This window comes from Lycium ferocissimum, chromosome 2, assembly GCF_029784015.1.
Source record: "Lycium ferocissimum isolate CSIRO_LF1 chromosome 2, AGI_CSIRO_Lferr_CH_V1, whole genome shotgun sequence".
NCBI classification, from domain to species: domain Eukaryota; kingdom Viridiplantae; phylum Streptophyta; class Magnoliopsida; order Solanales; family Solanaceae; genus Lycium; species Lycium ferocissimum.
In genome coordinates this window covers 44054460-44071559 of record NC_081343.1, presented here as the reverse complement: position 1 = coordinate 44071559, position 17100 = coordinate 44054460, and the positions used below count along the sequence as shown (strand labels likewise).

The window sequence follows — 17100 nt, the reverse complement described above, 5'->3', positions numbered from 1 at the left end:
CTTGTCTTAGTTTTAATTCTTAATTGTTGGTACATTTGTCAAAGAAGAAGGACAATTATTGAACCAAAGGAATTAATTAACAAGAAATTTTTCTTTTAATTTTATGGAGGGCAAATCATATTTTTCATTTTTATATGCCTACATAAATAACCGAGATAAAGTATAGTTCTTTTTTATGATATTGGGGTGCACATGCATGCACAACATCTAGCTGCACAAATTCCAGTAGGAATATCCAAATAATCATACTCTACTATACCTAAGTTCCAACATGGATGATATCATGATAGACCCCTATTTAGTTATTTGCTTGACCTCCTACTCTATATTTAGGTAGAGCAAAAGCTTATATTATAGCCCACAAAGTCATTAATTTTTAATGCGAGTTCCAAAGGGTTCATCTAGTTCTGCGCCATTGTTAACTTAAAAGATTATTAGAAGTACGATTAGTTTAGAGATTCCATGGATAAAGTATAAGAGTAACATCATTTAGTTAGTAGTATTAATTCAATTAATAAATATAATGGCCGTAAATATTGACAACAAGTACCAACCACAACACACATGGTGTTTGGAATCGATATAAGCTATTTTCAAAGTTTTTACATATTTTTATATTTAGGGATAATTACACTCTCAGTCCTTAAGTTATTTATGAATTCTGGTTGTGATCTTTCAAAATTTGAATAAACACATTTAAGTTTGAATCAATAAGAACGTGTGTTTTTGGTCCATTTATATAGAAAATATGTGATATTTAGATTATTTCTTAGAACTATATTATCCTTAAGTATGGAGTATCGATACAAATTTAACGTAATACATCGATAATTGGATGAGTTTAACACTTAATAATTCGTTAAATTTGTGAAGATTTATGGTTAGATGGATCAAAAGTGCCTATATGAATTAATTGATTGTTAAATGTGCTTAACCAAAAATTAAATCACAAAGACCAAAATCAGAATTTGTCGATATTTGTGAGGACTATAGTGTTAATTTCCCTTATAATTAATTAGTCTTGATTATAAAAGTATCTCAATAAAATATCGTTAACGTCTCAATTAACACACCACTAATTGTAGCAGTAAGGTCAGATTTTAAAGAAAAAACAAATGATCACTTCCTTTTCTTTTATTAAAAGTCGAATAATTTGAAACGCATACTCCAATAAGTTATTAAAGCGACTAATGTAATATTTGAGAATGGAAGAAGTAATATTCATGTTAGAAGCTAGCAAGAATCATGCAAAAGAAAAGAAACAAATTCGTGTTTGTGATTTCGATGTTAGTAACCAACAAATTAGTATGTTGGTTCGAGGTGCAATGCACTTGTGTATTAGTTTTTTTTTTGGCACGGTTAGGCATAGCTAATGAGATATTAGTTGAGTAATTTTAGTTTTAAATAACTCTACTACACTAGAGTAGAGGTGTCAATGAGACGGTTCGGTCGGTTATTTTAAAAAAATTATACCATCCCAATTTTTCGGTTATTTTATTTTGTATAACTAAAATTAGACTTTTCGAGACCGTCCCATCATCTCTGTTTTTCTTTGGTATCGGTACGGTTCGGTTAATTTTCGGTTATTGTAGTTTTAAAGTGTCACCTAAAAATACACCACCATTAAAATGTAACGACACAGACCGACACAAACCTATTTGTAGTACACCATCAAATAAAGCTTCTATTTGTTTCTTATGAAATATTTATGTAAAAGCTATTAAAAAACTACACAATGTAATTAAAATGAAATGTGTTATATCAAGTAGCAAGACAACAACGATGGTATCATCGCAACGTGAATCCTCACTGATTGACCAGGGAGAAGAATAACTTGCCGAAGACAACAATGTTGAATTGAACCAAAACAAACATTAGCTTGTAGGCCACAGAAACCATAGCTTGAATTTGATACATATACATCAAGCAACATAATAGAGGAGACCAAGATAGAGGTAAACTTCTGTTAGTGCTAACTATAACCAAAAATGCCTACTTAAATCATTTAAATCTATGACCGTATGACTATGTATATGAGGTATCCTTTTGAAACTAAATCCAATCAACTAAAGGCCTAAAATTTAGTGGCCAAATTCTTTTTTATATTTGAAATAAAACTTATAAAATATATTTTATATATTCAATTTAACATATTTGTAATATATAAAATATATTTCATACATATAAGGCTATTCGGTTCGGGTCGGGAATTTTTTGATTTTTTGTATGAATTAAAAAGACCACCCTAATTATTCGGAACGGTTATAAGCTTAAATAAAAATCCACGGTTTTATTGAAAAAACACTATAAATCGGTTCGGTATGGTTAGATTCGGTCGGTTTTTCATATTTTTTTGACACCCCTACACTAGAGGGAATTGGGAGTCTTATAGAGCCGCTGTTGAGCATGCTGGCTAATGTATTTTGGAAAAAGGTGCAAATATACCCCTCAACTTTGCGAGTTAGAGCAGATATATTCCTCATTAAAAAGGTGGTGTATATATACCCCTACCATTACAAAATGGTACAAATATACCCTTTTTGCTGACGGAAGTTTTTGTAAAAATCATTTAGCTTATTTTTTAATTAAAAAAAATGCCACGTGGCTTTTAGAAAAACTCTACTCATTTTTTTGAGTAGACATATTTTTCTGAAGCCATATGGTAATTTTTTTTCCTGATGGGTTGGGACTGGTTCATTTAAGAAAATGGATAGACTTTTTTTTTTTTTTTAAAGTCACAGAGATGTTTTTTTAAACGAACCAGAGCCGATACACTAGAAAAAAATTACCATGTGGCTTTAGAAAAATATGTCTACTCAAAAAAGGGGTAGATTTTTTTTTTTAAAGCCACGTGACATTTTTAATTAAAAAATAAGCTAAATGATTTTTTTTTAAAAAAAAATCCGTCAGCGAAAAAGGTATATTTACACCATTTTGTAACGGTAGGGGTATATATACATTACTTTTTTTAATAAAGGGTATATTTGCTCTAAATCGCAAAGTTGAGGAGTATATTTATACTTTTGCCCATGTATTTTTAATGAGAGAACAATAATATATTATTAAGGGGACTAGAGCAGCAAAAATTCGTTATGGTATAAAGTTTGAATTATAAGATCTTGAACTTAAGATCGAATCAACTTAGGAGTATCACTATAAAGTAGGAACCAAAGAGATCAAATTATGAAAAGAAACTATTGAGAAACAGAGAATTAATCAAGTTGAATAAAGGGTCCCACCCAGAGTGGCAATTAAAATCTGCTGCATACTTGAAATCTTCTACTTTTTTTCGTTTTTATTTTATTTTATTTTATTTTAATGAAACTGATTTTGTAAGCATTTGATACATAAAATATGGTAGAAGGATTTGGTCGTTAACTCTGTTCTTCCAGCTGACAAGTATCCGACAATCCAGCAACAAATTCTAGTCCCATTCCGTATGTTTGTTTCAATAGAGATCGAATAAAGAAGGAGAGTTGCAATAGATTGACAGTGGATATAAAATATTACTATCATTTTAGAATGGATCCTCATAATCAAGATTTCATTGAATTGTATTCACGCGTTGGATCAATTTTGCAATAGACAATGTCATAAAATTTTGTGTTTTTATTGCCTAAAAGATCAAACATGATGCTAGAAAATGAGTCATTTCAGCTTTGCTCTTCTTATCTATCAGATATCAAACATAATCAACATCAACATATCCTATTAATTCAAAGGAACCTCCAATTGGATATCAAAGAACCAGGTCATGTGTACCTTTGAGATACCTTAATAGCCTCTTCACATTTTTCATGTGAGGCTCTTTCGGGAAAGATTGAAATCTAGCACAAAAGCCTGCTTGCATCAAGTCTAACAAGGAGCCAATCATTGTTGTAATTGCTGGTTTTTAAGGCAGTTTTTATTATTTCAACACTTTCATTAGGAGCCCGTTTGGATTGGCTTATATAATGGTCAAATCAGCTTATAAGTCATTTTAAACTTATTTAGGTGTTTAGCAAAAATAGAAAACAGCTTAAATTAGGTTAAAAAGTGCTTAAAATAAGCCAAAATAAAGAAGTTGCTCAATCCAACTTATTTTTTTTTAGCTTAAAAGTCATTTTGGTTTGACCAACAACTTTACCCTTTTATCCCTTATATTTTCTATTAATTCTAATATTACCCTTCTAAAAATCCTTTAAACACTTTTATCCAAACACGTAACTGCCTATTTATAAATAACTTTCAACACTTAAAAAGTACTTTAAACACTCATGCTTAAAAATCACTTTTTTTCAGCTAATCCAAACAGGCTCTAGGTACATGTATTCTCCTATCAATAGAGATATCAACTATAGCTCATCAATGCTTAATTAAGAAGATGAAACAAATATTAAAATTTACTTTCCTTTTACTTTATTATTAATGGTAGAATATTTACTTCTTTTTTTTTAGTTTAGGAATATTCTAGAATATTAGTTTCCTTTTAAGTCTTGTATCTACATTAATTATAAAAATAATTAGTTTCCTTTTAATTTAGTATCTACAAAGAAAATAGCATTTTTTTTTAAAATTTTATTCATTCTCTCTTCGGTTTTCTCTCTTGTTTCTTTGATTCCATAACAACAAACACCTTTTAAAAGATTTAAACCTCCACCATTCCGTGCTCTTCGTTTCTTTGTTTTTTTAAGCTAAAAGTCTATTCGCTTTCATACTTATGCAGAAAAAGATACCCATCCTTTCTGCTATTTTCTTTTTCATCAAAACAGAAGAAAGAAAACATTGTACGTATGAACATCGGAATCTTTCTTTCTCCCCTTCGTAATTTCACTTGCTAAGTTTTCATCAAAACGAATTGCCAACGTGTTAGTCAAATTAAAAATAAGAAAATTGATTTTTTTTTTTTCCTTCCAAGAAAAGGAGAAAAAAGAGAACTTGAAAGCAATAAAAATGCTTATGTGAAGAGATATCAACCCCTATTTACAAGCAATAACTAAAATTAGGCCATACTTTACGGTTTTCCAGAAGGAAAAAAACAAATCAACTGAACCTTAGTTAGAAATATCCAATCATGGACATATAAATTGCTTTAAGTATTGTCAAAAGTCTAATTTCTTCAACATTCATTAAAGGCATACGTGCTTTCATATTGTTGAAGGAAACCAAATATAGGAACAAAATATTTCCTACGAAACCAAAGAGTTAATTAGGTTCTTTTATTATGTCTTAAAAAAAGGAGGGGAAAAAAAGCAAAATAATGAGAGTGCAGTTTTTGGAGTAATTATAATAAAATTAAAAATTTTGCATGATATGAAAGGTAGACAAATCTTTGATTCATACAAGATACGTATATGTTTTTCTATGTAATTATTATATAGCTATGATCAAATTAACTGTATCTTTAAATTTTTGACGCTATGTATTAAATTATTTAATTTCGTGTAAACATCATCAAGGGTTGATAAATATTTTTGAACTCTATATGCACTTGTTTTATAAAAAAATTATTGTTAATGTCCATTTTTTATTACTGTAGTAAATATATATCAACTGCTGACATTTGTACCTTCTAAACAACTTGTTTGGGTCTCCAATCGCAAAATGTCACAGGAAAAGAAGAAAAAGAACTTAATCATCGACTAAAAGTGCATTTATTTATGGAATTTATAAGGTCCGTACTTTACACACGTGCAACTTGATTAGTTCAGAAACCATTTCTTATTTTTATTTCCCTCTGTGTATATGCACGAAGCCCCAAGAGAAGGAAGAGTCATCATGGAAGAATAGAATCACTTAACAGTGAATATTAAATAAAAATAAACATAAAGAAACCCCAAAAACAATAAAAAAAAGAAGTTGGTTGATGACTTTGATCCTTCATTGTAGTATCACATCAATGAGTCTAAAGAAAAGTCATTTTCATTCCTCTCTCTCTCTCTCTCTCTTAGTCTTGTTCATTTCATATCAATTTGGCACACTTGTTTCAACTACTACTTAAGCCTTTTAAATTCTTTCCACTAGAAATTTACTTAGGATTGTTTGGGTCTTCCCAGAATTCTTAGTCCTAAATACATTTATGTTCTTTAAGGTTTTGTACTGAGGACACTAAACTAAAGTCCACTTCCGCTGCTTCATCTGTCAGTTGTTTCACATTCTTGTGTTTTTTTTTTTTTACTTACATGTGATTCTTGGGGATAATGGGTGAAGAACACTTGACCATTGTTCCTTTTGATCGAGCTATTGAACAGGTTATTTCAGTTTTGAATCTTTTTCCTTCTTTTCTTGCTTTGATTTCTTCAGTTTTAATTCTTCTGTCAAGTAGTAACTTTTTTTTTTCGGGCCTGGTTCTTGATATTTGCTGTATTCCCTTCTTTTATTCTTTTTGTTGGCCTTAGCAAATGATTATCTGGGCAATTTAGTTTTAGTAATGTTAACTAACAAGGGAAAAAGGGTCATATTTTTTATAAGCTCACTTGTGTGATCAAGGTACTCAGAGCTGTTATATTGTTCCATGAGGAAGCAATAATGTGTCTGTGTCATTCTTTTATTTGTATTATCTACTATTTGTTTTAAAGTATCTGTTCCTCCTAGAATCTTTTCTGGTCTTTAGTACATCAGGCCTTAAGTTGATTGCCTTAGACTTCTTTTCACGATTTTATAGCATAATATACCACACCAAAGGATGTGGTCCAGCGGATGGGGCTGCTTAATCAAAGGTCTTGGGTCCAAATCATGGGTATGGAAAAATCCTTGAGCAGTGCGCCGCTTTCCTTAAATTTGCCTACGCACGTGAATCCGATTAAATCGATCCAATGTAGGTATGACACCCACACAGTGGAAATAAAAAAAATAAAAAAAGAGAAAGCATAATATAGGTCTAGAGGGCTGATACATACCATAGTATAACAGAACTTGCAGAGAGTTATGGTGAAAACTTTGATGGAAGTATCAAGTATGCATATGTTCTTGTTGGCTTGAGACAAATAGAAAGCTTAATGATCTGATCAAAAGAAAATTCTATGACATTTTGGAAAAGCAGTAGCAATGTCCAAACTCCGGGATTTTGAAGCACAACATGTGCCCTCACTTTACAGTTGGTCAAAAGTTTTAATTTTAGTTTCTTGAAAAAAATTTATATCCTCTAATTTGGTCATTCACCTACACCCTTAATCTTCTTCTAGCTTAAGTTAGCTCACCAATATTATCTTCCTTGATGATTGTCTCATATAACTGACCCCAATTTGTTTGGGACTTAGGCATAGTTGTTCTTGTTGTTGTTATTGTCTCATGAGTCTTCTATCAGCATATGATTAAATTGCAGGTTTAACATTTTTTTTGTTAATCTCTTGGTAATTGTATAGCAAGAAACTATGTTTTTTCTGATGTCACCCCTTCATATGTTTTTTCTGATGTCACCCCTTCATTTGTTGTCTCTCTAGGGTCATGTTGCTATTGGTACGATTTTTCAAGTAGTAGAAATTTTTATTCTACTAACATTTTTTACCCTTTTTCAGGCAATAGTTTCATTGAAGAAGGGGGCACATCTTTTGAAGTATGGCAGAAGAGGAAAGCCCAAATTCTACCCTCTGAGGTTATCTGCGGTAAAGTTTTAACCAAACATATCTCATTGCCTTTTAACCAAGTAAAATTGTCATAACAAATATGGAGTAATATAATGACTGGAATTTTATGTTGGCTGACATTACTGAATAACCTATTATTGTCATTGTCAGAAAAGGAGAAACAATTGATTACTCTAGTTTTCGCTGTAACGTATGGCTTTGCATTCACTTGTGCACAGCCCAATTGAGAGTCCTATTCTTGTGATAAGTTTAAGTAAGAGCTGAACCAAATTATACCTTCTGCTGAATCTCCTATTACTTTGATCTTGATTGTGAAGAATTGATGATCTTCTCCAACTAGAGAACTACAAAGACCGTAAACCCTTGTATATTTGAATTCTATATAGACCTCTATTAATTCTTCTTTTTGGCATAAACTATTAATACTCAAATTGTTTTGACGTTGAATTAAAATGAGACTGGCAAAGGCCCTCCTTACTGGAAGTGTTATTATCTGCATGTGAAACTGCCTCTTGGATAGAAATTGTGCACTAAACTATGATTCAAGCTCCTAATTATTAATCAGACATGCAAGATGATATATTCTCTCTCTTGTATCCCAAACTTTCAATCTCTGTCCTTCGCATGTAGCCGAACAAATTTTACCTCTTTTATTACATATCGTCTTTCTCTTGTCTATGTCTGTTCTTCGGATAAAAAAGCAAAGATTTATTTGGGATATGTGGAGAAACGTGGAACTATTTTGTAGTCAAAAGCCAAAACATATCACTGTGGATGTTTTAGCATAAATAGTGTTGAAATTAATGTTATGGGTTGCATTCTTAGCTTGATATAGTGTTGATGATTGTTGCTTTCCATCAAACAAGTAAGGGTTTTATAATTAACAAATGGAGTCAATACCAAGTTCTTCTCTCTTAAACCTCTTCTGCTTTGTAGTCTAGGCATCTGCATTTCATGGAGAGGTTGAAAAGTATGAAAATGTAAACCCTTGGTGCTTGATCTTAAATAAAGGTTAATATGTTCTTCCAAAGACTAAGCTGTGTCTCTATGTCCAATTTGAGATGGACCGCCGAGGAAATCAAATGTGTGTTTGTCCTTCTGAACTCTTATTTTCATCTAAAGCAGGTTAGACCTGTATCACCACATCTCAGGCCGAACCATTTCCATTTGATGTTTCAATTATTGTTGGTATAAGTATATGGTTTTTTCTTTGTTCCAGGATGAAAAGTTTTTGATTTGGTACTCCGGTGAGAAGGAAAACCAACTGAAGTTAAGTTCAATCACAAATATCATCCGCGGCCAAAGTACTGTAAGCAGTGAGGCTACCTTACATATGAATATACATGACATTGTCTCAAATTTCTTAAACTGTGAAATTTCCTTTTATTTGACGTGAATTTTTTGTTTTCTATTAAGGTAATTCTTCAACCTGAAATGGAAAGTCAGTGTATATCACTTATATATGGAAATGGCGAGCGTACTCTTGATCTGGTAAATTGTCCATTACTTCTAGTTTAATTGAAGGATGTTGTACAACAGTACAAGCATGCGTGATTTGTAGTGCTGTTTATCCTTTTGCTAAAATTTGTTGCTTCTTTTCTTTTTATATTTCATTTTCAGATCTGCAAGGACAAAATGCAGGCTGAGACTTGGTTTGTAGGCTTGAGAGCTGTAATATCCAGGACTCACCATCATAGAATGGTGGACCCCCTGAAAAGCAAAAGAGGCGCACACAGTTGCATCAGTAGTCCAGCTGGTTATATGCGGAGGAAACAGAATCTTGGACTTTCATCAAAGACAATCAGACCTTCTCAGGTTCTTGAATCTGTCTTTGTTTTATTAAGTTCTCAATGCTTAACCTGGTGATTAACTGATTAAGTAACCGTTGTTTTTTCCTGCGTGCAATTTTCGTCAACCTTCAGAATGTCCTACAATTTTGATCTTGTCTGGAAACTAGGATTGATATTGCTTTAGTAGCTTTATCGCTTGGCTTACGTGAATGGATTTCGATTCCATTAGTTCCAGTGCACAATCTAGAAGATGTTCCTTGAGTGAAATGGTGGACTTTGCGCTGAATTTGTAACAACTAACAAGTCTGTTCGAAAACCTGTGAAGGACAAACAGAAAAATATACATTGCTGGGGATATTAAATGGCTGAAATAATAAGAGAGAAAGAAAGATTTTTTTTATAGACAATGGTCAATCTCGAGAATTGTAGTATGTAATTGATTAAGTAAAATCTTTCATAATCCGTATGAAATCTTTAATCACTACTCATTTGTGCTTCTCCGTAATGTGGTTCGGTGTCATATTCTACATTGTGTTTAAATGTTGCTGTTGTTCCTGTACTTTGATATCAGTTACTTTTCTTTTGCGAGTTCGGCGATCTAAAAAAGAAACTTGCATTTCGATCTTTCATTTCTCTAGAACTGTCTTTCTTATATTTTCTGTCCTTCTGTGACTATGTATTGTAAGAAATGTAATAAATACATTCTTTCCTATCTGAGAGAAAATTATAAAAAAATACATCCTTAATTTTCCATTAATCTAAAAATGTTATATACTTATTTCATCAAGGTTCGCAGCTCAGCGGGGAGTCCCACTCAGTCATTTTCAGAAAGGTGTTTCACTGATGGCTTATCATGTTCTTCTGAAAGCTTCTTCTCGGAATCTAGTCTATCAAGTGTGCACCATGTAATCGATAATGTTACATCATGTTCGTCATATTTTGAACCAGATGACTTAAGCCAGGAGAGAGCATCTTGTGCTGGGACTGAAATCCAAACTGTTCCACATTTGCCATCCAGTTATGAGTCAAGACCATTTGGAAAAAATGTACTGAGGGATGTTTTTATCTGGGGAGAAGGAGCAGAAGGGGGGTCCTTAGGGGATGGGGAAGTAAAGTTGGATGCTTTGTCACCCAAACTTCTCGAGTCCACTGTGATGCTTGATGTACAAGCAATATCCATTGGTAGAAGTCATGCTTCCTTAGTCACCAAACAGGGCGAAGTTTTTTGCTGGGGTGAAGGAAAGAATGGACGGCTAGGGCATAAACTCGATATGGACACTGCACGACCGAAACTGGTTGACTCCCTTAACGGGGTTCGCGTAAAATCTGTCACTTGTGGGGAATATCAAACATGTGCCCTAACCTTATCTGGTGAATTGTACACATGGGGTGACAACTCTTTTGGTGCTGAGTCAGCAGGCGAAGAAAAGAAGAGAAGCCATTGGCTACCAAACAGAATATGTGGTTCTTTGGATGGTGTAAAAATATCTTATGTTGCTTGTGCAGAATGGCACACAGCGATTGTATCAACATCTGGAAAATTATTTACTTATGGAGATGGAACTTTTGGGGTTCTTGGTCATGGAAATCTCCAAAGTGTTGCTAAGCCCAAAGAAGTTGAGTCGCTTAGAGGTTTGTGGGTCAAATGTGTTGCATGTGGGCCATGGCATACAGCTGCTGTAGTGGAAATCATTGTTGATCGTCTTAAATTTAACAATCCAGGTGGGAAGCTGTTTACATGGGGTGACGGAGATAAAGGAATGCTTGGTCATCCTGGTGAGGAGAGAACGCTTTTGCCGACCTGTGTGGCAAAACTTGTTGATCATGATTTCGTTCAAGTTTCCTGTGCAAGCACCCTAACCATTGCGCTGTCTAGCACCGGAAAAGTTTATACGATGGGAAGTGCAATGCATGGACAACTAGGCAGTCCAGAAGCCAAAGACAAATCATTAGTGCTTGTGCAAGGAAAACTGAGAGAGGAGTTTATTACAGAGATATCCTCGGGATCGTATCATGTGGCTGTGCTAACATCAAGGGGAAGTGTTTACACATGGGGGAAAGGTGCAAATGGACAGTTAGGATTAGGTGATACAAAAGATAGAAATTGGCCAACTTTAGTTGAGGCACTGAGAGACAGGCAGGTGGAACATATTGCTTGTGGGTCAAGTAATACAGCAGCAATATGTTTGCACAAATCTGCATCTAGTACTGATCAATCAGCTTGCAAAGGATGTAGCATGTCTTTTGGAATTACAAAGAAGAAGCAAAACTGTTACAATTGTGGCCTTCTCTTCTGCCGCACATGCTGCAGCAAGAAAATCACAAACGCCTCTCTGGCCCCTGACAAGACTAAAGCTTTTCGGGTATGTGATCCATGTTTTTACCTACTTCAGAGGATTGCTCGGTCAAGCAGGCCATCCAAGCTTGAAAATCATAGTCCAAGACCCTTACCGATTACCCAAAAGGCATTTACTCGCGAGAAAGTAGAGCGTGAAGAGGCAAATACTACATCAAGTCGAATGATGTCAACAAAAAAGTATCTAAGTGAGAACAATCAATGCTTTGACAGGAGGGCTGTCAACAGTCTAGGGGGAAGTAGACAGTTCTCTGATCCTGTTACGTCCTTGCTGGATGGTTTTCCAAGATGGGGCCAAGTTCCTTGTCCTGAAATCTTTAGAAGAGACTATGGAGGACATATGAAAACCCAAAATCCTCATGCGAGGAATTCGCTGGCTTCAGCTTCTCCAATTTATTTGCGGCAGATTCCCGTAGAATCAAAAATTGTCCCCTCTACAGGTCTAACTAAGGAGGAAGACTCGTTAGAATCAGACAAGATCCTGCGTGATGAAGTTTGCAAGCTAAGAACTCAGGTAATTTCTAATATCCAGTTTTTTTACATCATGATTCAATTGCTTATAATTACTGTTAAGTGTTGATGCACGTCTCTCTCTCCGTTCATAAATGTTTCTTTGCCAATATGTTTATTTCACATAGTTTGCGAGATTCACGTTTAACAGAGGTTCTTACCCTGCCAATTTTCTCAATTTGCTCGGATATTTTGCTTCGTGATTATCTCTTACATTATGCTGTGTGAGAAATCCTGATTTGCAAATGGCTTTTATCAAACATTGTCAGAAAAAAATCAGGTAGTTTTTGCTTAATCATTGATCCCTAAAGTAAGGCCATAAAGATCATACGTAAGCAAAATCTTGGCCAAAAGATTATGGAGTATATCCAAATAACCTTGATGTGTCAGTGTTGGCTAAGTTCGATGCAATAAGCTTTTACTTAACGTGTTAGTTTGTAACACTTGGCTGATAATATTTTGTCTGTGTTTTTCCCCCAAAAAAATTTGTTTCTCCACACAATTACAATCTCATAGATACTAGAAAAATAGCTGTTTGTTGGTCAATTAGCTTCCGCAGTGTATCATTCTTTAGTAGGTATAGATCTTTGAATAGACAAGCTTTTGCCAATTGTCTACGTTCTTGATTTCCATATACCAGAACACGCCAATAGGAGAGTAAAAAGTGTTCCTTTTTTAATGTTGTTATTCCACTTGAGCACTCGTAAGAAACTCATATAGTGCAATTCTTGTGTTTAGTCAACTGATGCTCCCGCTTGTGTAATAGATGAATACATTGAGTCAATATGTAGCAACGGATATAGGAAGGATGATCATAGGCTATAGTTTATCAAGAAAATCATTGGTCTCTAAAAGAACCTCATTCTTGATTAATTAGCAAATTGCAGAGCCACACTTTGTAGTCAGCAGTTTGCTAAACTGTATATTCGAGCGGTGCTACAGTTGTTTCAGCTCTATTTTTAGCAAAGAACTATGTTATCTTCTACTAGCATTCATTCCTCGAAGCAAAGTTCTATCTGAGGAAGTATTAATACATTTTGTGTGTGGAGTAGAGTTTCTCTTCTCAAGACCATAACTTCCAAGAAGAAATAGTGCACTAAATTATGGTGCATACGTGCTGCCACAGCATGTTTTTAGTTTTTACATGATTTAAGTCGATGATACGCTGAAGGGAAATTATGAGAGGGGAAGAAAATTGATGAAAAGGCAAATTCTTTTATATCTTTTCTCAATATGTATGCTTTTCGCATGTATGTTTCTTTTTCCACGGACACTGCATTTTTTGTGTCATTAAGTGTGTTAGCATTCTACTATAAGGGGTCGTTTGGTTCAAAAATAAATTACGCTAGCATAAGTTATGCTGGGATTAGTTATTCTGGAGTTATTTTTTATTGACTGTTTGGTATGTTGGACTAAAAGTATTATACATTGGATAATTTCTAAAAAGAAGAGGTTTCTTCCTTATCCCGGGATAACTTATCCTGGGATAACTTATTCCACCCTGTGGCAGGTATAAGTTATCCCAGCACTATTTTTACTCCTTTTTACTCCTGGGATAACAATTCCCATGATTACTAACCAAACAAGGGATAAGGAATTGTTAAATTCTTATCCCAGGACTATTTATGTTTATCCTTCGTACCAAACGACCCCTAAGAACTTTAGATAAGCAGAAGATTGCTTCTCCTGTCAAGCTAATTAGATGGAAATATGATGTTTCTCTTTTCATATAATGTTTGATTACTGTAGGTTGAAAGTCTTAAAAGATTATGTGAAACAAGAAAAGAGAAAATTCAAGAGAGTGAACAAAAAGTTGAAGAAGCCTGGGCAGTGGCTAAAGAGGAAGCTTCCAAGAGTAAAGCAGCCAAAGACGTTATAAAAGCTTTGACATCAAGGGTAACTATTCTGTGAGTCTATTCCATAATATGCATCAGTCTATTACCCAGTGACACAAAACTTTAAAAAAAAGAAGTGATTCTGACAGCAATTCATCGGTGGGATGCCTCATCTTTTTTCTGAAACTTGTTAATGCTAATTGCAGCTTCAGGCAATGTCAGAAAGCTTTTTTGCTGGAACAGAAACTAATGTTCAAGCTTTTGCAAATGTACTGCACTCTACATCAACATATTCAGATAGCCAAAACCACCAAATTGTTGAGCCTGCGTGTGCGCCTATTGCAAACGCAGAAGAGAGAAACATGTATAGCCTATGTGGTTCTCCGATTGTATTCTCCAGTACTTTAAGATCCTTCTATAACAAAGAAAACAATGTGCAGTCCAGATCAGCAGAAGAATCTGCTGATCATGGGGAAGCTGGGCTCAGAACATCAAAAGTTGAGTGGGTGGAAGTCTATCAGCATGGTGTCTTCATTACATTGACAGTGCTGCCAAGTGGAAAGAAGGGACTCAAGCGAGTCAGGTTCAGGTATATTTCCTTTCTTAAGTTTTATGATGAAAATTTTCCACCTTTACTGCATTTCTGGTTTGAACAAAGATATTGGCTAACACATTGGAAGGAAGGGTTCCCTCATGATTTTAAATGTTAGACATGAAAGTTAAGCTAATCATAATGCTGTAAGAATATTACCAGTTATGATCTCCTTTTCCTTCTCATTGTAAATAATACCATAATAATTGAAATTGAACTCAAAACTCCGAGCATTCGTTTCTCTGGTTTAATTGTGTTTTGCTAGTTGAGGGAACTAACGCTTGTGCAAGGGCAAATACAGTATTTTAGCAGCGAGTGCGGATACACCTACTGTCCTAAGCTTGAACTCTATACACACACACTCTGCATCCACATTAACTCTTTTCTGCCATTGATCACAAAAGCGCATTCAATCCAATAAAGATGTTTTTGCTTTATCCCGACTTTCTTTTCACCCCTGCTAGCTCTTATTAAGTCTTCTGGTTAAAACCTCTATCACTTTAAAGTCACCTCTTGACCAAAGGAGATCTATTGACTTAATTAATTCTTGATCCACCTTCCTTGTGTCATAATTATGTCAATGATCAGCATCCTTTGTTAATATGTTAAACTGCTTACCAAATGCATTTTGGTTGAATTTTGCAGTAGGAAGAAGTTTACTGAGAAGGAAGCGAAGAAGTGGTGGGAAGAAAACCAGCTTTCTGTCTACAAGAAGTATGATGTTGAAGGATATGAAAATCTGAACCATGGTTCGCTGAAGAAGTAGCAGTTTCCTTTTTCTTCCCAATGTAAATTGAACATGATTACAATAGTGGTTCAATGTTAGAGAAGGTGTTTAATCACTTAATGTGCTTAACATGTGAGGGGAAAGTGCAATTTTGTGTTGCCAATGGAATATGGAAGGACTATCATAGATAATTACTACATTCATTCCATATAAGGTTGCTATTTATTATGAGATAATTACACCCTATGTCAATTAGGGTGGCAATGCTACCAAAATTGACCCATTTTGCTAAATCTTTCAAAAAATGACCCACGACCTCACTGCTCCGAGCGTCCCCTCTCTCTCTCTCTCTCTCTCTCTCTCGATCCTCTTTGTCCGAGCTTGCCGCCGACGCTCACTGGAGCTCCGGCGACGCTCCAAACCAGCAACCCCCTCTCTGTTTTTCGTTGTTTGCCGCCGCCAGAGTTGTTCTCGGGACGGAAGCCGCCACAATAAACTACACCTCCAATCAACAACCACATCGCCGCCCTCCGTTCTCACCTCCTTCACGCCGCAACAACACCACCCCCCTTTGTCCCTTTCGCTGCTCCGGCGAGGAGTTTCTAGCCCCCGTGAATCGGAGTAGCAGCACAAAACCCATGATGAACCACAACCCCCAACACCATAACAACACCACAATGCCACCAGCGACGGCGAAATCACAACCACCAGTGACGCCACACCACCACAACGCCGCTGCTTAATCCCTCCCCCTTCCTCGCCAACGTTTGCTATGTTCGTGTCTTTACCAGATTTTCTCCGACAAACAGCAAACTCCGACGACCATCGTTATAGTATTCTTATTGTATAATAGTGTATAATATTGTATATGGGTGTATATGAGTGTATCTATAATATTTTATGAAATTGTACATGGGTATATGGGTGTATATGGGTTATAATATTGTATATGAGTGTATATGGATATATGGGTTATAATATTATATATGTGTGTATATGGGTTAAAGCTTTGCAATGTAAGTTGTGAGCTATTTTTTTGTAATGTAAGTGAGCAAATTGTATATTTATGAAATTTCCCCATTTATTATTTGAGAAGTCAAACGGTTCATTTTATTAAATTATGATTTTTATGCAAACATTTTCTAAAATGTTTTAATTTAAATTCTTGCGACTTAGACTATTTTGTATAATTTCTAAATATGTAAATTTTATTCCAACAATTAATAAATTGATGGTCAATATAAGAAAATTAAAAGTTTTGATGCTTGTGTTCCGAACTTGATCATTTTATTTTTGGGATTCATGGAGTGATAAGTGTTCAAATAATTTTTTTAGGTCATATTTCATATGCTAATAAGAAATAATTGATAAATTGACAGATATTATCATAATGTTACAATGAACTTAGGCTACTTTACTCGTAGGCTTATAGTTCTGGGTTAAATGCTCAAATTCTTTCATGTGATACCAGAGTCAAATTCTTCTATTTAAAAAAAAAATATATATATATATATATATTTTTTAGGCTTTTCTTTCTCAATTTACTCTATCGAGACGCAACACTATTGAGCCACTAAACAGTTCGCTCCATGCCAGCTTCTTAGGATGCTGAGCATACTCTCTCTATTTAATTACTCAAGACACACTCTTTAGCTTGTTGAGCATATTCTCTATCAATCACTCTCTCTCTCATGTACTTGTCCAGGCGTGGAACTATAGATAAAT

General features: G+C 34.5%; 1 protein-coding gene across 5 annotated transcripts; it reads left to right on the top strand.

Moving 5' to 3' along the window:
* Positions 1 to 5919: 5919 nt before the first annotated feature.
* LOC132039122 (PH, RCC1 and FYVE domains-containing protein 1) lies at positions 5920 to 15603 on the top strand. 5 transcript variants are annotated; one of them, XM_059429666.1, is made up of 9 exons: positions 5924 to 6230; positions 7497 to 7583; positions 8785 to 8874; positions 8982 to 9056; positions 9186 to 9380; positions 10144 to 12225; positions 13971 to 14117; positions 14263 to 14645; positions 15294 to 15603. In XM_059429666.1, exons 1-9 carry the CDS (start codon positions 6180 to 6182, stop codon positions 15412 to 15414), a joined length of 3231 nt encoding a protein of 1076 aa, XP_059285649.1. In that variant the 5' UTR covers positions 5924 to 6179; the 3' UTR covers positions 15415 to 15603. The 5 variants fall into 5 exon arrangements, with proteins under 5 accessions (XP_059285667.1, XP_059285649.1, XP_059285659.1 ...); XM_059429684.1 differs by lacking the exon at positions 15294 to 15603 and having other exon boundaries at positions 5920 to 6230; positions 13971 to 14128; positions 14263 to 14599; XM_059429676.1 differs by lacking the exon at positions 5924 to 6230 and having other exon boundaries at positions 7566 to 7583; positions 8785 to 8881.
* Positions 15604 to 17100: the final 1497 nt, after the last annotated feature.